Below are 22,773 nucleotides of genomic sequence, written 5' to 3'. Positions count from 1 at the left end.
TCTAATAGTCATAAGGCAATATGTTTAAGAGCTGCACCTGAACTGGTATTCTCAAAACTGAAAATATAGTTGCCAACTCCATTCAACTTGCAGGATGTATCCATGTGCTTCCCGAGTCATTGGTTGTCACCCAAATGGACCACAGTGACCCCATCATGCCTTAAGGAGGCATTATACTGTGTGTACTATGCACACATATTTTAAAGAAATAACATTAAGAAGGAAAGGACGGCCTTTCAAACATCAGTTCCTTACATAAATGGTGACGGTGCTTTATGGTTCCCTTTTAATCTCCTCATATACCCAGTTACCAAATACCTCCAAAATTAGACAAAAGAGGGCCAAAGGCAAAACTCCACGGTGAATTGCATCTTTGAAATGAGCTTTGAATTCCCTGGTTTTCAATTTCCATTTCCTGATTTACTGAGGAGTGAAGGTGAGAATCATCCAACTGATGACAAAGTAAAACAAGAAAACAGGATAAACAGCAAGGGCTTTGCGGTTTGGAGGCTGGCTATCAGCAAGGAAAGCTGTAGAGGCTAAACAAAGCAAAACAAGACAACAAAAAGGAGTATTTAATACAATAAGACTGTCACAACTACTAACATTTACTAAACTTGAAGGGGCCTGGCATAGTCTGGGACACAGAATTATACACTATAAGTTCAGTTACATTTGTGATCCTCAGAGAAAAAGGCATTTGGCAGCATAGTTTTCCAGACAGCTGAGGGCTACCTGTTTCAAGTATGAAAGCTTTGAAAGGTTTCAACCATTTAAGATGGAAACCTTTCTAAAAGGGGTTTCTTACCCTTTTCTGAGAAGTTACTGAACTGTGCTAAATAGGCTTACAAAACTCCTATTGCAAATGGCCTCACACTGCTGTGCTTTTTGAGTACTTGTTCTTAATAAGTTATCAGCTCTTTTAGATGCCAATTCTCTTGTCCATCCAGGAAACATATACTCATCTTTTTACTCATCAATAATCACCCTTCAAGGAAATCTTTCCTGAACAACCATCTGGTATCCTGCCACCCCAGGTAGAACTGCCCACTTACCTCTTCTGTGTCCCCACTATACCCTGCATAGACTTCCATTGCCCACCTGGAAAATTTTATTGCCCTTAAGTGTTTACATGCCTAGGTTGTGAACTCAGAGGATAGAGACCATGCCTAGCACCATGCCTGACACACAGTATGTGCTTAATACCTATTTGCTGCATTACAGGAACTTCTCTCTCATCTAAGATTCTACTTGCTGAACCACTGTTGGCCTGGACACTTGATGACTAAGCTATTCAGAACTACATGTACGGTAAATTATCAGACTCTAAGTGAGGGAATGAGGGGCTCTTCCATGGGTAGTTAAAGCACCCAAGCTTAATACAATCCTTGGAATATCAATTCTGGCATTCTCAGACCTTACTTTTGGATTATTTCTTGGCTTTTAACCATGTTCCAGAGCAAAGAGATGTTATTGCACATAAAAATATTAGGCAGTCTGTCTATCCCATTAAAAAGAAGCTAGTGAACACTTCCAGTTTAAGGTGGAATTTTAAGAGAATTTTAGGAAAGTAAAAACAATGAGCAAATAGCATTCATTGCCACTGCTACAGGCGCTCACTAATCTTTAGCAGAATTTTCTGCTGAAGCAGACAAGTACTATGATACTTAACAACCTATACTGGGAGGTAGTATAGTACATTTCTAAACAGGTGTGTGATCTGGTTGGGTTTGAAACTTGATTCCCCTATTCACTAGTTATGTGTCCCAGGGCAAGTTGCTTAACCTCTCTGGGTCTGTTCCTCATCTATAAAAATGGGACCAATAATAACTGTTTTTATTTATTAGGGTTGTTGTGAGGGTTAAATGAGATAATATATGTGAAGTACTTAGGACAGTGCCTGGCCTACAGTAAGCAATTGGTAAATGCTGGCTATTATTATGATTCATTTGTCAGGAAAAGGCTCAAGTCATTTCTCAAGTCACCTATGCCTCCTATATGCCAGGACTAAGCTAGGTCTAGTGTAATCTCCTTTTTCAACCCTATCCATTATTTAAGGATTGAAAAAAAAAAAAAAAAAAAAGACGTGACTCTCCACATCTCGGAAGTCCAGATAGCCAACTCAGATAAGATGAACATTATCCCTACTGAGAGAAGACGGTTCTATGGATGACACTGGCAACCATATCACTCATATGTAACTTATAAGTTACACTGCTCCTCATCTGATCTTCATCTCTGACTCATGTTTTGGTCTGCTCTGTTACTGTAGAGATAAGTACGTTCTTACCTACTATAGACCAGGCAAACATCACGATCACCACAAAAAGCCGGACCATGAAGTTTATTGGTCCTGGCTCAGTCAAAAGTACCAGCCGGCAAACCAGCATTGCCACCGTCAGGGGAAGTATACAGTAACCCAGCACACAGAGGCTCTGAAAAAAAGATCTAAAAAACAACATACATCCATAAAGGTCATAAATATAGCTGATCTGTATCATGATACAGCTTATTACACAGATTTCTATGTATCATGGATCGTTACCTTCCTTCAGATACATAATACCTATACCCTAATGTTGATTTTATGAGGATAGGCCTCTGTATTAAACATGTGCTTTAGTTTTGCTCTACCCATACTCTCCTCCTCTCTGCTTAAACTCCTTAAGAGTCAGCCATCTAGGATCTAGGTGATCTGCTCTAATTCCTAGAGACCTCCTTCTCCCACTGAACCTCTAAGAATGGTGTTTCTTAATCTTTTCTGGTTTACAGACCTATTTCAGAATTTGTTGAAAACTATGGGCCATCTGTTCCCAAAGACAGACATAATCTTCTAACACAAAAAATTCTGCCTATGATTTCAGGGGCTGGAGCGAGAGCACTGAAGCTTATCAAAGGATCCCAGATAATTTAAGGTAATTTAATTCAACTAGGTTATCTCTGTTCAGTGGTTTTAAGAGAACTTTCTTTTTGGCTCTCATTTATTTTGATTTTTCTTTTTGAAAAATATATAACTAGCCAGACTTCCTTAAAAATCTAAGATACATAACCTGGCAAGGGAAAAAGGATGCATTTTAATAATACTCACATGTTTCCTCCAAGAAGTTTTGAGTTGAGGGTGATGGTAACTGCACCAAACCAGACAATGACAAACACTTCTGCAAACTGGGGCCCTCCATCTTTTTCGCTATCTACAGAGCCTCTCTGAAGCATTCTGTGACAAGGAAATGGCATGAGAATTGCTTAATCTTTTATTTAGAGCAACAAAGTTACGGCATGGGTTCTCAAACTTTGAATCAGGGAGCTGCCCTAAACCTCACCTGAAGATCTATACTATGTAGGCTGTACAAAAGGAAAATGCCTGAAGTATATGGCAAGGCTCCCTTATTTCAAATTCCAAATGCCTCAGGACTACAAGACGTGCTCCATTTGACCTCATGGGAATGCTTAAATGGATTACCGAAGACCTTTTTTGGTTAAGCAGAGGGTATAAACTGAAGGGCTAAATGTGGCTCACAGACATGAGGTTGTTGGTCCATACAATACTTAAAATGGTCTTAAATTCAAGTTGATGTTATTTTAAAATTGGGAGGTATTTCTGGATTTTCTTGAAAAATCATAAGAGTTTGTAACACTGGACCTGCATTCGTACATGGCAACAATCAGGTGCAGTTCACACAGCAGCAGATCCCTTCGCAAGGGCTTCTGGTAATCAATTCGCAATGCATGCATGTACACATTTGAATTTGTAATCCTTGGGTTAAGGTTCTAGTTCTGGCATTTAAAAATGGAAACAGTCTATAAACCTATTTAGTTGTTGATTTTTTAAAATCAAAACATACAGATTATCACGAAAAGGCTTTGCTTCGAAACTGAGTAACTGAACAGTCACTTATATCCTCTCTGAAAATTTTACAGATGTAAACTGTTTTGAATTTTGGACTCAGAACACTTGTACTCTGTGTCATTTTTTCCAGTAACAGAATAAGTAACATCAAACTCACAACCTCTTCTTATTACAAAGTATAGAGAAGTCACACAGTAAGTCTTGTCCTGCTATGCTATGTGCCAGTACAGGCTTTTGTATTCTATGGTTCTGCATACTCCATTCCAAGTCCTGACAATCCAGTGCAAAGAATGCTGGCCCTCATCACTTGTTGTCTGGAACTCCTATTGCTTCAGCATGGTATGACGGAAAGAACATTAACTGGCCTGGAAGGCAGGAGACTCAGATATTGATCCTAATTCTGTCACTAGATATGGAAACTGGAGCAGATCACTTGATGTCCTGGGACTCCAATTTTCTTCTCTGAAATAAGTGGGATTAAACTCTATAATCTCTAAGGTTAATCTTTCAAAACTAAAAAAGTATATGCTCAGAGCTTCTAATATAAACCCTTTCATCAAGGCACTGAATTGTTTCCCTTGATATGGTTATTAAAGGCATAAGATAGAGCACTCCACGGTTTTACCTAAATTACCATGTGCTTGACTTACATTTAAAAATGGGTAAAGAAGCCAGTAAGAAACTTGAATTTAAAATCATAAAAGGTTCGGCCTGGAAAGGACCCTCAACCATCTCCTTTTATAGATATGGAAAAGGAGACCCAGAGAGGTTAGGTGGGAAGAGATGCGTAATAATTGCAGAGGTAGAGGATGGGCAGTCAAGGAAACCTGAGGTTGAATTCCAGGTCTACCACTGAATATGTGACCTTGGTTCAGTCCTCAATCTCTTTGAACGTGAGCTTGTTTGTCAAGAGAGGAAAAATATTCATTTCTTGTTATGAGGATAAGAGAAGGTATTTAAAAGTTTTCTGTAAGCTGAGAAAAATCATTATACAAATTTCGGTTATTAGTGGCCGAAAGTCACTCTGCTGATAGCACAGTTAGGATGAGAACTCAGAACTGAATCCTAGTGCAGTATTTTTTCCACTCCACCTGTGGTTATATTCCCCTCTCCAGCAGAACTTTGCTTTCTTTCTGTCCTTTCCCTTTACATACAATGCATATGGAAAACGTAACACTTTGAAACATGATCTTGCTTTGAACTCTACCACTTCTACTCTAATGTATTCTCACTTATACTTTTAGTAAATTTTAAAAGAATTATGTTTGCAAATAAACAGTGCTTAAACCTACAGATACTTAATTAATTCGCTTAGCTTAATGAGGTACATGAGTGTGAATAAATGTTGAACAGAAATGGCTAAAACAGGATAAGAAGTCATTGGTAAATGAAGGTGGGCATAATTTTCACATCTTTAAAGTCCATCACTCTTTGAATTGATCTAGAAAACTACTTGACTTTTTAGATTTAAATACATAAGGAGTACAATATGTCACAGAAGTCCTAAACGAAATATTCAGTCAAAATCCCCTTCAATTTTGAAACTCCATGAAAAAAATCTAATCTATCTCAAATGACAAAGAAAGGAAATATAAGTACTTACAATGCAAGTGTCACACAAAGGATCAAAGGGCCCCATAAATCCCCTACAAGAAAAGACAGAAGACTGTTAACACACAACCATGTAGTGTTTTCTGTCTTTATTCCAATATGTACCTCTCCCACTCTTAGAATTCAGACATCAAGGCTCTCCCTGTCTGCCCAAGCCTTCCCACCTCTGCTATCCCTCTGCTGACCCTCCCTGCTCCCCAATTCTGAATGCCTTTCTTCATATATCCTTTAAATTTTGTTCACTTCACATCCCACAAATCAACCCTCTCCCCACCTACTAAGCCACATTCCAGCATGCTACAGTTAAAGACCAATGAGCAAGGAGTCAAAAGACTTAAGTGCCCTACCCTGCACCATCAAAAAGAAGACTAAAGCCAAGTCACTTTACCTATCTGAGACTACATTAGACAAGGAAAGTATAATCAGGTTCACCTCACAAATATGAAAAACAAAGCTGGGAAGAAGTGATGTTCCCAAGTTTCCAAAAATAATTAAGTGTGGGGGTGGGACCAGAACCTAGAACCAAAACCAGAATCTTCTGATTCCTACTACAAAGTCCTTTCCACTCTGCAATACTGTTTCCCTTTCATAATTACTACACTGAACTAGCAGAGAATTTCTGTTCTTATAGGTGAAAAAACAGCCCAACACTGGTAATTTCATAGGGTTAAATGTTAACAAACAACATGAAAACTTTTTGAAAACTATAAAGGCTCTGTCAACATTAGGTCTAATAACTGTGGTTCTCAATCAATAGCTGTTGGGTGATTAATAAACCAACAGTTCGGTAACATACAGCTTAAAGCACAATTATCTTCCTCAAGTAATATGAAAAAAGGTACATATACCACTTCTAACTTTAACCTCACTTGTACATAACTTTACTTGAAAGAAGTGTGCATATGGACATACTTACATCTTTTTCTTTAAATAAGTAATTTTGACACCACTGTGGAAAGTTTGTTAAAGATGTAAAAAAAGAAAAACCATAATCCTAACACTCTAATAAACTATTGTTTATTAAATAAGCAATAAATTGTTAAAATTTATCAACTGAAAAGCTGAATTCAAGTACAATTGACATTAATACGCTTTTTTTAATGCAGTGAAGACTGTTTTTAATTTGTAAAAGATTCATAACAGTATTTTATAACTATTCTTATTCTTGTGAAATACATAAAACACAAAATTTACCATTTTAGTCACTTTTAACTGTACAGGCACGGAGTATATTCATTGTTGTGCAAGCACCACACTATCCATCTCCAAAACTTTTTCATCTCCCAAACTGAAACTCCAACCCATTAAACAATAACTCCTCAATACTCCCTCAGTCCCTGACAACCATCATTTAACTTTCTGTCTCTATAAATCTGACTACTCTAGGTACCTAACATAAGTAGAATCATATATGTCCTTTTGTGTCTGGCTTATTTTACTTAGCATAATGTCTTCAAGGTTCATCCATGTTGTAGCATGTATCAAGAATTTCACTCCTTTTTAAGGATGAATAATAACCCATTAATATATGGCATATACCATGGTGTATATAACACACTTCGTTTACCCATCCATCCACTGATAGAGGTAAGAGTTGTTTTCACCTGCTGCTATGAACACGGGTGTGCAAATACCTGTTTGAGTCTGTGCTTTCAATTCTTTTGGGTATATACCCAGAAGGAGATGTGCTGAATCATGTGGTAGTTCTATACTATAAATTTTATATACTATAAAATTATGTGGTAATTTTTTGAGGAACCACCATGTTGTTTTCCACAGTGGCTGTACCATTTTACATTCCCACCAGCGATGCACAAGGGTTCCAATTTCTCCGCATCCTCACCAACACTTGTTATTTTCTCTTTCTTTGACAATAGCCATCCTAATGGATCTAAATTGGTATCTCATTGGATAAGACAGATTTTCTGAGGAAGAAACCTCAACCTCAGAAAAGTTAACTGTCTTATCCAAGATCACACACTATTCAAACACTGATTTGCCCATGCTCTTTCCACTATATACGAGCTGTAGCAACCATGTGTCAGCTTCAACCCACAATGTACTATGTTGAAAAAGATTCTGACACTGCATCCAATTGCCACACAGTGATGGCACATTTGCCACATATTTGACATCCTTATATTACAGCTGAAATGCTGCCAAAATAGAAGGTACACTCATGTACATCATTGTTACTACTCTCAAACAACAGATTCAATTTTTTTCTGACAAAGGGTACTAAGAAAAACCAAGAATGCTTGAAAAGAAAAGGTCTAACAATTTTAAGAATAAATTCTAAATAACAGCATAATTTTCTGCAAACACTGTTTCGGAGCTCCTAAAGAAAGCAGTCAACAGACTAAATGATCATTCTGAAAATAGAAATGTCAATAAAGTACTATTAATTTGTTAAACCTTTAATGGGTATTAGCTATTATTCTAATTTAACATTTACACATTTTGCCTTTCCCTTGGAAATCATTAGCTCTTTGGTTGAACAAAGTCCCTATGTCTTTGCCACTTCCAGAAATATTCTTTGCAGTGTCTATTATAGCAGGTGAGAATATACAGTCTATATTTATTGATGAGGACAATATATTCAGCAAAATCTTCCAATCTCTGAAATTCCATCCTAACTTTTTAACTTTTTTCGAAAACTTCATTTATATACTTTTCCATCCTGCAAAATGACATCAGTTTTATTACCACAGAGCCTTTGCCTTATAAAATACTTATGATAAGGTATGATGAGAAACAGCAAAGCCTCAAAATCCTTATATACTTACAATCTCTCAAAAGAGTATTGCTTTTCCTTGGGTACAAAACATGCATGAATTTTTTCCCAACAGCTTTTAGATCACGCATCTGAAAGACATAAACAACTTGTACTGTGAAGACCAAGGTTGCCAAGCAGCCCCCTCACTTAATTTGCTAAAATTTCTTTTATTTCATTCTCCTGGGAGCCCTTCATTGAATTTTGGAGCTATAACTCCACTTTAATTCCTTCACTATACAAACAAACCAGAGAGGTGGGGTTTTTCTATTAACTCCTTTTTCTATTAACTTTTCCTATTAACTCCTTAAGCCAACATCTAACTCTTTACCACATTCATCAGTTCTGTTCTGATTTTTTAAACTCCACAAAAGAGAAACATAGCCCTCCTGTTACTTAAAGAAACGAAAATAATAGCACTAATAAAATCTGCTCTGCAAAACACAGTACCTAACTTTCAGTTCATACATGATGAGGTCACAAGGGGTAATCAGCCTGCTCCCAAACTAACACATTCTTCACAATATGTAAAGTCAGTTAATTTTCAACATTCCCATACATTCTGGTAAATGAATCCTAGAAGCCAGATTTAAAAAAATCAAGACATTTAAAGAAGGGTACAGTCATATAAATATAACCTCTCAAAATATAGTTGAGGTAATTCTGTCCTAATTTTTTCAACCTAGAAATTTCTTCATGTCATTAATAGTTCTTTGTAAACATGACTTTTAATGATTGTTTACCATTCTACCACAAAGATGTAACATAATTTACTTAACCGATTACTCTTCTTTGCAACTTCCCCCATTATAAATATTGCTGTAACAAACATCTTTGTATAAACATTTTTCTGTATTTTTAAAAATACTTTTGTATTAAAAATTTTTTTTTCCTTATACTATACCTAGAGAAGCAGAATTATCACCTCAAAAAGATTGGACATTTTAAGTTCCTTAATATCCATTACAGCCAAAATGCTTTCCAAAAAGGCTGTACCAAAGTATTCTCTAGGGGAGAACCTTAAATTTCAATAAATAAAATACACTGAAAACCAGTGAACCAAACAAAAATATTACAAAGCGCTATTAGCTATTTAGCCCCATGACACTGAATAGAAGTTCTCTCAACTTGTCTAACTTACAATGGTATTCTGAACAGATTCATTCAATGTGGAGCTGTCAAATTCCCGAATGCGAGATCTCATGGGAATGGTGATTTCTCCTTCCACAGGGATGTCTTGTGAGATAGATATATCTGAAAGGCCTGCAAACTGAGAAGAGTTAGGGACAAAAATTTAAAGCCTGTAATAAACTGTAGGATTCCCCCAAAGACATCATCATTTCCCAGAGAGCAGGACCATGTCTTTTTGTAGGGTTTTATACAGTTTTTAAAATAAGGTGTTAGCTCACCAGACATCGAACAATGCAGTTAGCTAAAATTCTCAAATGCTTATTTCTTTTAACTTAAAGAAGGAGATGGCAAACAATGGAAAAAATTATAAAGTAAATGGCAGAGACTTTCTTGCCCTCAAATATTTGGTTTCTTTCAAGCAAGAAATCTTTTTTTATGTCTTTATCGGAGTATAACTGCTTTACAATGTTGTGTTAGTTTCTGCTGTACAGCAAAGTGAATCAGCTATATGTATACATATATCCTCATATCCCCTCCCTCTTAAGCCTCTCTCCCACCCTCCTATCCCACCCCTCTAGGTCATCACAAAGCATCAAGCTGATCTCCCTGTGCTATACAGCAGCATCCCACTAGCTATCTATTTTATATTTGGTAGTGTATATACGTCGATGTTACTCTTTCACTTTGTCCCAGATTCCCCATCCCCCACACCCGTGTCCTCAAGTCCATTCTCTATGTCTGTGTCTTTATTCCCACCCTGCCACTAGGTTCATCAGTACCATTTTTTTATATTCCATATATATGTTAGCATATGGTATTTGTTTTTCTCTTTCTTACTTCACTCTGTATGACAGACTCTAGGTCCATCCACCTCATTACAAATAACTCAATTTCACTCCTTTTTATGGCTGAGTAATATTCCATTGTATATATGTGTCACATCTCCTTTATCCATTCATCTGTCGATGGACATTTTGGTTCCTTCCATGTCCTGGCTACTGTAAGTAGTGCTGCAATGAACATTGGGGTGCATGTCTCTTTTTGAATTATGGTTTTCTCAGGGTATATGCCCAGTAGTGGGATTGCTGGGTCATATGGTAATTCTATTTTTAGTTTTTTAAGGAACCTCTATACTGTTTTCCACAGTGGCTGTATCAATTTACATTCCCACCAACAGTGCAGGAGGGTTCCCTTTTCTGCACACCCTCTCCAGCATTTATTGTTTCTAGATTTGTTGATAATGGTCATTCTGACCAGTATGAGGTGATACCTCACTGTGGTTTTGATTTGCATTTTTCTAATGATTAGTGATGTTGAGCATCTTTTCATGTGTTTGTTGGCAATCTATATGTCTTCTTTGGAAAAATGTCTATTTAGGTCTTCTGCCCATTTTTGGATTGGGTTATTTGTTTTTTTGATATTGAGCTACATGAGCTGTCAAGCATGAAATCTTAACAGGATATAAGCTAGTAAGATTGCAGAACTTTTAGTGACCTTTCAGTGATCACATCTTAGCACAGCCACAATTCTGTTGCACTTCTGCTCCTTAGTGGGCTCCAGTGGCCTCTGCTGGCTAAAAAGGAGCATTATGTGAAATCTAAAGGGAAACTGGGAAGAACATGGAAATAGCAAAACACATCATTATTTATACTCTTTTTACCAGATTACTGGCAACCACAGATCAAATAACATTTCCAAAGTGAACTGCAAGATTGCAAACTTTTAAACTCTTACGTTCATATGCCAAATTTGATTACTGTGACTGAAACTCTAGAATCTTCAAGTTCCTAAGAAAACAGAAGCAATCCCTTCTCATATGGTTTTTGGCCCAATGTTTAGTGGGCAATAGTTACAGGTAAATGAAATACAAGACAGTATACTAAAATTTTAGGAAGAATAAGGTTGTTCAAAGAAATTATGAAAAGCAGCTTGTCAATCACACTCTTAATAAGGAAATGCAAATTAAAGCTACTTGAAAATTCTTCACCTGTTAGACCGGCAAAAATCCAAGTCTGACAACACATTCTGCAAGTGAAGCTGAGGGGTAAAAGCACTCACACACTGCTGCTGGGGAGACAAAATGGTACTAGGCCCTATTGAAGAAGAATCTGGCAATATCTAGTAAATTTATATATGGATTGCTCACCACTTTTAGGAGTCTAAACTGGTAAAAATACAAAAAGACATATATACACACACACACACACACACAAAGGCTCTTCATTACAACACTACCTGTAAAAGCAAAAAACCTGAGAGTAGCCCAAATGCCCATCAGCAGAGAACCAGTTGAATAAAGCATGGTATGTCCACATAATGGAGTGCTATGCAGCTGTAAGAAGGAATGTGGATATCTCTAAAGAACTATTATGGAGTGTTAAATTAAAAAATAATGTGGAGCAAAGTGTGTATACATGCTACTATTTATCTGAGAAAAGAGGGGATACAAATATATATACATATCTGAATATCTTTTAAATGTAAGAAATAAGTCATGTAATGTGACCTGTCACATGTAATGTAAGAAATGTCATAGATTTTTTTTTAAAAGAGGCTTCCTAATTAGGAAAGGAGGGAATAAGGTGGAGGAAACAAGTAGAGAAGTTAGTCTTCTTGGAACACACATTGTTCTGTATATATAACTTGAAATCATATAAATACTTCACAGAATTATGAGACAAAATTAAAATTTAAAAGCAGTCCCAAAAACTGAAAGAAAAATGAAACAAATGAACCTACTGAATTAAATACACAACCACACAGAGAGCAACTATTTCAAGTGACTTTACAACACTGTAATTTGACTTCCAATTAGGATGTAGAAAGCTGGAATGAGCATCCCATCCACTAGAACAATGAGAAAAAGCTAGATTAACTACAAAATCATAACTTTCCTTGAACCCATCAGAGAGCTGAGGTTGTGGGGCAACCAAGTAGCATGAATGAAATCTAAGGAAAGACAGGCACTTACTTCCAAGAAGAGATGGGACATGAGCACTGGCTCATCTGTAGCGAAGCAAGAGAAGACAACAACACTGGGCATCACACAGATGGTTAAGAATTCAGCTAAAATTTAAAATGAATTGCTAAAGACCAAGTGTTGACTGGTGTGAGAGTACAGCGTCCCTGGAAGCATTAGACACAGGAGGCATTCACACCCACTTTCAGGCTCTTCTCCACAGACTTCCATTGGTCCAGGTGTGAGGGGAGTAGCTGCCTCTTCTGAGAAAAGCACAGAGACTGGCTCAGACCCTTCTCCCCTACAGAAAAAAGAGCCTTAAAGCTGCTGGGGGAAGATCAGCAAACTCTGTTGTCTCCAGAGCACAGGAGAAAACCCACTGTGGCTGGGGAAAGGGAAAAGACAAACCTCACTACTCCTGGAGGAGGGGTGGGAAATCATCCTGAGGCCAGACTATTAGAGTCTCCCTTCAGCTGGGGAAGACAGGATCACTGAGAAAGTCTCACCCAGGAAGACTCAGGGACACATGACCTACCTAAGGCAGAGGCTGGACCAAAACAACAAAGAATCTCCACCTCCCAGGTACCCACCACAAGGCTAGCAAGTATGCAGTAACAAGAAATAGCAGTCTAGTGCTAAGGAAGGGACTAGAGCTTGGAGAGAAACTCACTATTTTATGCAGGGGCAAAGGGAATGCAGAAAACTAAGCATAGAGGAGGAACATTAAGAAAAACATTGGGGCTTCCCTGGTGGCGCAGTGGTTGAGAGTCCGCCTGCCGATGCAGGGGACACGGGTTCGTGCCCCGGTCTGGGAAGATCCCACATGCTGCAGAGCGGCTAGGCCCGTGAGCCATGGCCGCTGAGCCTGCGCGTCTGGAGCCTGTGCTCTGCAATGGGAGAGGCCACAACAGTGAGAGGCCCGCGTACCGCAAAAAAAAAAAAAAAAAAGAAAAGAAAAACACCGGGAAAACCTAGTGCCCACCCTAAGCACAAGGTAATAGGAGAGGAATTTGAAGCTGATGATGCATTGAAGGTTCCCATATCAAGTACAAAACCCAAATACAGTTCAACTTCTTACTATATTGACTTAACCTCCATAGTAACAACTTAGCAGAAAAGATGTGCCATTTCCAGGCAGTCTCTACTGTTATATATGATGGCCAGCGATCAATAAAAAAATTACCCCTTCCCCATAAACACACACATGCACACACACACACACACACACACATACACGGGGAAACAACCTTCTGTGAGAAGACAAAGCAATTAAACCAGACTCTGAGGTGACCCAGATGTTAGAATTTCAGAAGAAAAATTTACCATGAATACAATTAATACGTTAAAAAGGCTCTAGTAGAAAAGATATATGCATGAATGATGGTGAATTTCTGCCAAGAGATAGAAACTGTAAGAGTCAAATGGTAATGCTAGAAGTAAGTGAATATAGTAACAGATGAAGAATGCCTTTGACAGCCTTATCAGCAGACTCAACAGAGCCAAATAAAGAAATCAGTGATAGGTCAGTGAAAATTATCTAAACAAAAACAAAAAAAGAAGAGTTAGAAAACAAAAAAATTACACACATCAAATCATTGTATTGGGGCTTCCCTGGTGGCGCAGTGGTTGAGAGTCTGCCTGCCGATGCAGGGGACACGGGTTCGAGCCCTGGTCTGGGAAGATCCCACATGCTGCGGAGCAACTGGGCCCGTGAGCCACAACTACTGAGCCTGCGCATCTGGAGCCTGTGCCCCACAACAAGAGAGGCCACGACAGTGAGAGGCCCGCGCACCATGATGAAGAGTGGCCCCCGCTTGCCACAACTAGAGAAAGCCCTCGCACAGAAACGAAGACCCAACACAGCCAAATAAATAAATAAATAAAATTTTTAAGAATAAAAAATTTTTAAAAAGAGATAAATACCTAAAGACAAAAGCAAAAATCCACAAACCTAGACACATTCATACTACTGGAAACCAAAGATAAAGAGGAAAACCTTAAAGGCAGCCAGAGAAAAAAGACATTGCAATCAGAGGAAACAGGTAACAGACATCTCACCCAAAACTACACAAGGCAGAAGAAAATGGACACACCTTTAGAGTGCTGAACAAACAAAACTGTCAACCCAGAATTCTAAACCCAGCAAAAATAGCTACTAAAAATGAAGGCAAAACAATGACTTTTTTCAGATGAGCAAAAGCTGAAACATGCACTACAAGAAATGTTAAAGGATGATCTTCAGAAAGGAATATGATATCAGAAGGAGATTTGGATTTACACAAGGAAATGAAGATAACCAGAAGTGGTTTAAATGAAGGTAAATATAAAAAAATTTTTATTTTAAATTATTCTAAAAGGTGATTGCCTAAAGCAGAGGTCACCAAACTTCTTCTGTGAAGGACCCAAATAGTAAATATTTTAGGTTTTGAGAGACAAATGGTTTCTGTTGCAATTGCTCAACTCTGCCACTCTAGCATGAAAGCAATCAAAGACAATACATAAAAAATTATGTTTGGGGGGCTTCCCTGGTGGCACAGTGGTTGGGGTCCACCTGCCGATGCGGGCGGCACAGGTTCGTGCCCCAGTCCGGGAGGATCCCACGTGACGCGGAGTGGCTGGGCCTGCGCGTCCGGAGCCTGTGCTCCGTGGCAGGAGGGGCCACGGCAGTGGGAGGCCCGCATACCACAAAAAAAAATTATGTTTGGCTGTGTTCCAATGAAACCTTATTTTCAAAAATAGGTAGTGGGCCAGACTTTAAATTAAAAATATATAACATTTAGGAGATAACTGGAAATTTGAACACTGATAAGATATTTGATATTAGGGAATATTGATTTTTTAGATGTACTAATGATATTGTGGTTATGTTCTTTAAAAACAGAATCCTTATCTTTTAGAGATACATATCAAATATTTACTAATGTAATGATGCTGGGGATTTGCTTCAAAATAGTATAGAGGGGGCTTCCCAGGTGGCGCAGTGGTTGAGAGTCCTCCTGCCGATGCAGGGGACATGGGTTCGTGCCCCGGTCCGGGAAGATCCCACATGCCGCGGAGCGGCTGGGCCCGTGAGCCATGGCCACTGAGCCTGCGCGTCCGGAGCCTGTGCTCCGCAAAGGGAGAGGCCACAACAGTGAGAGGCCCGCGTACCACACACACACAAAAAAAATAGTATAGAGGAAAGTGGGTAGGGCTATAGAAGAAAGAAGATTGGCCATAAACTGGTAATTATTATTGAAGGTTGGGTACCTGAGGGTCCACTTTACCATTCTACTTTTGTGTATTTGAAATTTTTCTTAATAAAAAGTTAAAAAATGAACAAAAAATTCCTAATTTTAGGGACCATCTAAGTTCTTTTCCCTTTTTGCCTCCCCTCCCCAAGCCAAAATGAATCTAAATATAATCAAGCCTCTAGATCTTAAAGTTTACAGGAAATATGTGGACAGAGGCACATACTAAAAATACCACAAGGATACAATCAGCCAAATACAGAAAGTGGAGAATTCTACAAGAGAAATGACTGAATTTAAACAAATAAATTACATTAAAAAGAGGAGAACACATATATTAAAAGAGACTTATTGGGACTTTCCTGGGGGCTCAGTGGTTAAGAATCTGCCTGCCAACACAAGGGACACGGGTTTGAGCCCTGGTCTGGGAAGATCCCACATGCCACAGATCAACTAAGCCCATGCACCACAACTACTGAAGCCCACGTGCCTAGAGCCCATGCTCCACAACAAAAGAAGCCACCACAATAAGAAGCCTGCGTACTGCAACAAAGAGTAGCCCCTGCTCGCCGCAACTAAAGCCTGCACGCAGCAACAAAAACCCAACACAGCCAAAAATAAAATAAATTAAAACAAACAAACAAAGGAAAAGAAATGTTCCTTTACAAAAAAGAGAGACTTACTAACCAAATGCAATTTGTTGACCTTGTTTGGATCCTGATTTGGACAAATTGTAAAAACACATTTTTCTTTTAGAAAATTGGGAGGTGAACAGAGATTAGATGATATTAAGGAGTGATTATTATTATGTTATGTGTGATAACAACAAAAAAAGTCCTTACCTATTAGGGAAACATACTGAAGTATTATGGGTAAAGTGATACGTCTGGGATTTGCTTTAAAACACTCACAAAAGATCATGAAAGACAAGGAAAGACTGAAGAACGATTACAAACTGAAGGAAACTACGGAAAAATAACAGCTATATGCAATGTGAGATCCTGGATAAGATCCTGGAACAAAAAAGGACATCCGTGGAAATCCTGATAAAATTCAAATAAGATCTGTAGTTTAATAGTGTTGTACCAACGTTAACTTCCTGGTTCTGATCACTGTACTATGGTTATATACAATGTTAACACTAGAGGAAGCTGGGTGAGGGGTTTACAGGAACTCTCTGTACCATTTTTGCAACTTTTCTGTATGTCTAAAATTAGTTCAAAATAAAAAGGTTAAAATAATACTCCAGAAAAAAATATGGTGGGGAAATAAATGAAATAAGAAGAGCAGAATGTTGATAGGTATATGGGATTTGTTATACTACTCTTTATTTTATTTACATATTTGAAAGCTTCCGTAGTAAAATGGTAAAATATATCACTTCCTTGCTTCTGCCATTCCCTCAAACTACTCTCCTTCCTCTCCTTTTCTCTGATCAAACTGCTCTTCACTCTCCCACTCTCTTAATCCTTTGTAGTCTACACTAGTCTTCCCACAACTTTACTGACAGTGCTAATAGTGACCTCATAATCAAGAAATACAAGAATCTGGGGACTTCCCTGGCAGTCCAGTGGTTAAGACTCCGTGCTTCCAATGCAGGGGGTGCAGGTTCGATCCCTGGTGGGGGAACTAAGATCCCACATGCCACGGGGCATGGCCAAAAAACTAAAAATTAAATAAATGAAAGAAAACCTGCAAGCAAACAAAAGAAAAACAAAAGAAATACAAGAATCCTTCCTCAGTTTCACCCTTTGAATATCCATCGGCACTTAATGTGTAAACCAACCTGTTTTGAAGTCATTATTCTCCCTTTACTACTACAACACTGCCCTTTCAAGCTCCAGGATTGCTTGTTTTGAGCTTTCTTGCTGCCTGCTACTGCTAGGGTAGACAGGGCAGTGCAGAAGGAATGGGCTTTGAAGCCAAACAGGCCTTTGCCCTCCCTTGGAAACAACACTGCTACAAGAATTAGATAACACCTGCATGTCACCTAGCACATAGTCAATGCTCAACATGTGGTATCTGGAGAGCCTTGGTTAAGAGTGCAAGCTCCTGGAGGCAGGCAGCCTGAGTTCAAATCCTAGCTCCATCATTTACTACCTGTGTGACAATGAGCAGGTTCCTTTTCCTCTCTGTGCCCCAGTTTCCTCATCTGTAAAACTGAGATAATGGTACTATCATCACAGGGTTGTCCTGAGGAAGAAATATATTAATACAAGTAAACCACTTAGTAGCAGGCTCACAGAAGGGGAAAGATACATGTCAAGAGTTCAGGTTCAAGATTCCCAGGGAGTCAATTCAGGTTCTGTCAGTGCTGTAGAAAGTAGAACGTATTTGGCTAGCCTTTGTCATCTGTTCCTGGGAGGTAGCCTCTAAACTCCTGGGATTTCCTAAATGATAGTAATATTTTTGTTATTCATAGTGGGCCCTAATAGTTTAGCTAACAGGTGAGCCCTGGTAGACAGCTAGTTTATGTTAACGAGATGACAGCATGGTGGCTAACCACTGCTAAAATACCAAACACAAGATTAGAGGATTGGGCGGTTTGAGTCCTGTGATATAAACCTGGCCTCTTGGAAGCGGAGGAGGCAATGATCCAGTCAACCACACCTACATAATGAAACCTCAATAAAAACTCTAAATATGTGGGTGAGCTTCCCTGGTTGGCAATATTCTGCATATTGTCAACATCAATGTATCAGGAGGGTAACAGGGTCCTGTCCTGACTCCACAGAGAGAAGACAAGGACGCTTTGTGTTAGGGACCATCTCAGACCTCAACCTACACATCTCCCCCTTTTGTTGGTTTCTGTTGTATCTTTTTGCTATAATAAAAGTGTAATTTTAAGTACAGCATTGTCCTGAGTTCTGTGAGTCATTCTAGGGAATTACAGAGCCTGAGGGGATCACGGGAACTCCTGAATTTATAGCCAGTAGGTCAGAAGTGAGGGTGGTCCTGGTCCTGCAGCTGGTATCTGAAGTGAGGACATTCTTATGGAAGACTGTGCCCTTAACTGGGGAAGTCTGGCCTAACTCCAGCTACTTGGTTTCAGAAGTCACTGCAGTCACTAAAGTGCCATGTGATTCCCACTCATCCCCCATCCCAACCCTTCCTCAGTATCTCTTCTCCAGAGAATTAGTGACATTGCTCAGCGAACTGAGCCAGGATCTGTGGCTCTCTAGCCCCAGATATGAGACAATACCACCAGGACCTCAGCTAGTGGACCCTGCTCTCTGACTATCCCCTCAGTGGGGATGAAAGGTGACTTGGACCCCATGTCCCACCCCTTCCTCTGTGCAGGCAGCCTTGTGCACATACATACACATGTGTGCACATAAACACATGTGCACACTTTGCTGCCTGGCTTGGGCCAATGAGGGGAGGAGGTAGAGGCAGGGCCAAAAACACGCAGTAAAAGCAGGGACTGCAGCCTTAAGAAAGTGGCTGGGAGCAGATGGCTCATACTATTGACCAAAATCCTAAAGAGAGAAAGGAGTCAACAAGGTGGAGGGAGGGGTGGGGTGGATCAAGCAGGAAACAGTTCAGTCCAAGATGTGGGGGTGGGGGCTTAGTGGCATGGTCTCTAGCCAGCACCTTCCTCTGGGACCAGCTTCCTTCCAGACCCCAGGCTACAGTGATTATTATGGCTCTTTTTCCTGCTCCTTAAACAGGCAGGCAATAGACAGGCATTACCCAAGATTCTGTATTTTCAACTCTATGCAGATGACTCCTAAATCAACCTTCCTAGTCCTGACCTCTTGTGAGCCCTGAAGTCCATATTTCAGTGTCCAACTACCTGTTGGATATCTATTGGATGGCCTGCCAATATCTCAAACTAAACATTTCTAAAAGTGAATTAATCAACTTTTAGGGCCCTCATTCTCCTCTTCTGTATTTCTATTCAGGGTATCACTTCCTCCCATTTGTCTATAGCCTTGTTTTTCAAAATGTGATACTGGGAGGAGCAGCAGCAGCACCACCTGACAGCTTATTAGAAATGCAGAATCTTAGGCCTCATCCCAGACCTACTAAATCAGAATCTGCAATTTAACAAAATACCCCAGATGACTGCTATGCACGTTAAAGTTTGAAAAGCACTATGTAAGACACATTCTCCCTAGCACTGCAAACCCTCGAGGACTCCGCCTTACTCAAATCTTCACATCTGCCACTGCTGTAGTCCAGACAGTCATCAATTCTTCCTGGAACTACCGCAACAGTTGCACTGGTATCCTAGATTCCAGATACTCCCCATGATAACTCCTCTGTTATGTTGTCAAATTCATGATTTAAAACCCTTCCCTCCTCAAAAATTTCCAGTGGCTCCTTGTTGCCTATTAAACCTCCCGGCATAGTAGTCAATAAGAAGAAAGAACACTACATGATAATTATGTGCCAGGCACTCTACCAAGTGTTTTATGTGTTTTAACTCATTTAATCCACCAAACAACCCTGTAAGTATTACTTTATCTCCACTTTACAGACAGGGAAACTGAGGCATGGAGGCGTTTGGTAATTTCCCCAATATCCCGCAGTTATTAAATGACAGAGCATAGAACCAAACCTAGACAACTTGACCCCAAAGCACACATCCATAACCACTGTTCCATACTGCCTCCCTAATTTAGTAGCCTTATCTTTTAAGGTTTACCTCCTAATACTTCCCTGTGCTTCAGCCAAAGTAATCTCTCTGTTGTTCTGCAAATGCATTAGCACCTCCTAAACTCTGTACCTTCACCAATGAGAGGCTGTGTAGCGTTACTGGAAATAGTCTTGGTTTCAGAAGCAGACCTAAGTTCAATTTTCAGCCTAGCCACCCTAGGGAAATCATCAAATCTCTCTGAGTCTCATCTCCTCACCTGCAAGTAAAACATAGTTCAAAAATCACCTAACTGAAATAGTTGCTGTGAAGTTTAGAAAATATGCAGACGATGTTTAGTATAATCCTGGCACATAGCAGGTGGTCAATCACTGATAGCTCTTATGCTCACCTGCAATTCAAATCCTACCCATCCTCTGAAGCCCCCTCAAATATAACTTCTACCATGTAGCTTGCTTCATCACCCCAACTAGACATGACAGCATCTTCTTTTAAGTTTTGTTAATATTTTATGTGTAACTTTCTTATATGGTGTCTTATTTTAGCGTTATACATTTGTCTTATCCCTACAAATTAGACTGTAAGCACCATAAGGACAGGCCATTTGTATTTCCTAAAGCAACTAGCATAGTGTATTTACACACTGTGGGAGTTCAATAAACATTGTTGAATAGAAGTGGACTGGATACTGAGTAATGAGTAACCAGAACCACTAAAATTAATTGGAGGAAAGCTTCATAAAAGAGGAGTGGGTCAGTTTAGATGAAAGACAGGAACTAAAAACACCTAAGCACCTGTAACTACGTCATACCAGGCACTATGAATATATTAGTTCATTTAGTACTCTAATTCTGTGGTGACTTACTATCCTCATTTTCCAAATGAGGAAACGGGTTCAGAGTGACTTCCTCAAGGTCAGAAGTCTTCCATGAGAACTTGGACCTACTCACTCTCTTTCACCGTTGTATCTTCAGTGCCTAAGAGTGCCTGGAACACAGTGGATACTCAATAAATATCTGTCAAATGAATGAATTGATGAACAAACAGAGCTAGTAAGCAGAACCAAAACTAGAATCAGTTTCACCTGACTCCCAGGTCAGTCCTCTACTATGTTAAGTTGCCAATTTAAAACAGAGAAAAGGGATGTACCATTTATTGAGCAACTACTATATAACTAAACACTATTTGGTATATAACTAAACGTTGTTTGGGAGGAGGGATTGGGGGGCAGAATGTTGAGCTGACTACACTCAGTTATGGCACTGACTGTATTAGACACTTCACATTGTATTAGACACTTAACATAATTTGTCATTTCAACTTTGTAAAAACTCTTTGAGGCAGGTATTTTTATCTCCATTTTACAGATGACAAAACACTCTCCATGAAATGACTTGCCCAAATTCACACAAGCGGCAGAGTGGGTGATAACTTTACCTCCAAGTTAACTTTAACTCCAAAGCCTGTGTTCTTAAATACTTGTCCAGGCTTTGGAATTGTAGTATTTGCAGTAGAAATCCTATCCTCTGCAGAGACAGGAGCAAGAGAGCATCATGAAGAGGACTGCAAGGAGCTGCGACAGGGAGGGCAGGGATAAAACCAAGACTACTGGGGGTCACTGAGCAAATCAACAGTCAAGTTATAACGTCCCATGGGAAGTAATCTCTCATTAAATCCCAGAATGCTGCTACTCCAACAAGGGCTAGCGACAAGTCTCCATAAAATGAGGGGACAGCAGATGCAAAGATACTTAAATCGCCTAAAGCTCAGCATTTAACAAAATGCAGGGGACGAGGATGAAAAGGAAAGTGAATGAAAGTTTCACAAGAAGGCGTGGAAACAACGCGGGTGGGGGGAAGCGGTTAGCCCAAAGAACAGGTGCAGTGTTGGGACCTGTTCCGGCATCGGGTACAGAAAGGACCTGCCGTGAGGAAGGGATTCCGGCTCTTTCACGCCACGAGCCCGTCGCCCGACTTCCTTAAGGGGCATCTGCCTCACCCTCGGTCCCTTCTGTCACAGAACCCAAGCTCACCAGGGGCCTGGGCGTTGCTGTCCCTGGGTCTCCGGGAGACTCCGCCGCTTCCGCCATCCTGGCCCTCCTTCTCCCGGGTCGCTCCCACAGTCCTTTGCGGAACCTGAGACGTGGAGGCCGCGGCCCGTCAGCGCGTGTGCGCGTGGCGGCCGCGTCAGCGAAAAGCGCCTAGCAGCTGCTAGCGGCCCCGGCCCTCGGCCCTCCTCCCTCGTCCTCTGGGTGGTGGGCAGGGGTTAGCGTCGCCTCGCTTCCCTTCTTCCGGGCCACGGGTCTCGCTAGACACGCTCCCTTTTTAACACTCCACCCCGATTCTCAGCGCACTCCCGTCCGCCGCGGGGCCGCCGCTTCCTTCTCTCCCCCTCCCACCTCTTCGCGCCCCCCCCCCGCCCCCGCCCGCGTCTGCTTCCGGCTCTCTGGAGGAGGCTCGGTGTGCCGCCTCCCACACCAGCACTGCACCTTAGGGAAAAAGCCTGCCCCTCCCCCAGCGGCCGAGAGACTTTCTTTCCCAGTTGCTGAATAAAGGGATGAAGCCCACCTTAACAACTGTTCCCTCCACTGTCGCTCTCGCCTGGATGATTACCTGCGCTTCT

At 40.2% G+C, this 22,773-nt stretch overlaps 1 protein-coding gene across 2 annotated transcripts; it reads right to left on the bottom strand.

Annotated features, from left to right (window-relative positions):
• Positions 1 to 420: 420 nt before the first annotated feature.
• Positions 421 to 22,279, bottom strand: YIPF6 (Yip1 domain family member 6; the record flags this gene model as incomplete). 2 transcript variants are annotated; one of them, XM_079727651.1, is made up of 7 exons in its annotated part: positions 421 to 539; positions 2,291 to 2,448; positions 3,089 to 3,214; positions 5,451 to 5,493; positions 8,245 to 8,323; positions 9,373 to 9,501; positions 22,184 to 22,279. In XM_079727651.1, 7 exons carry the CDS (start codon positions 22,238 to 22,240, stop codon positions 421 to 423), a joined length of 711 nt encoding a protein of 236 aa, XP_079583777.1. The 2 variants fall into 2 exon arrangements, with proteins under 2 accessions (XP_079583777.1, XP_079583776.1); XM_079727650.1 differs by lacking the exon at positions 9,373 to 9,501 and having other exon boundaries at positions 22,184 to 22,240.
• Positions 22,280 to 22,773: the final 494 nt, after the last annotated feature.

The sequence above is a fragment of the Hyperoodon ampullatus genome, assembly GCF_949752795.1.
Source record: "Hyperoodon ampullatus genome assembly, chromosome: X".
NCBI classification, from domain to species: Eukaryota; Metazoa; Chordata; class Mammalia; order Artiodactyla; family Ziphiidae; genus Hyperoodon; species Hyperoodon ampullatus.
Note: the sequence above shows the minus strand (reverse complement) of the source record. Positions and strands in the feature narration are given on the sequence as shown.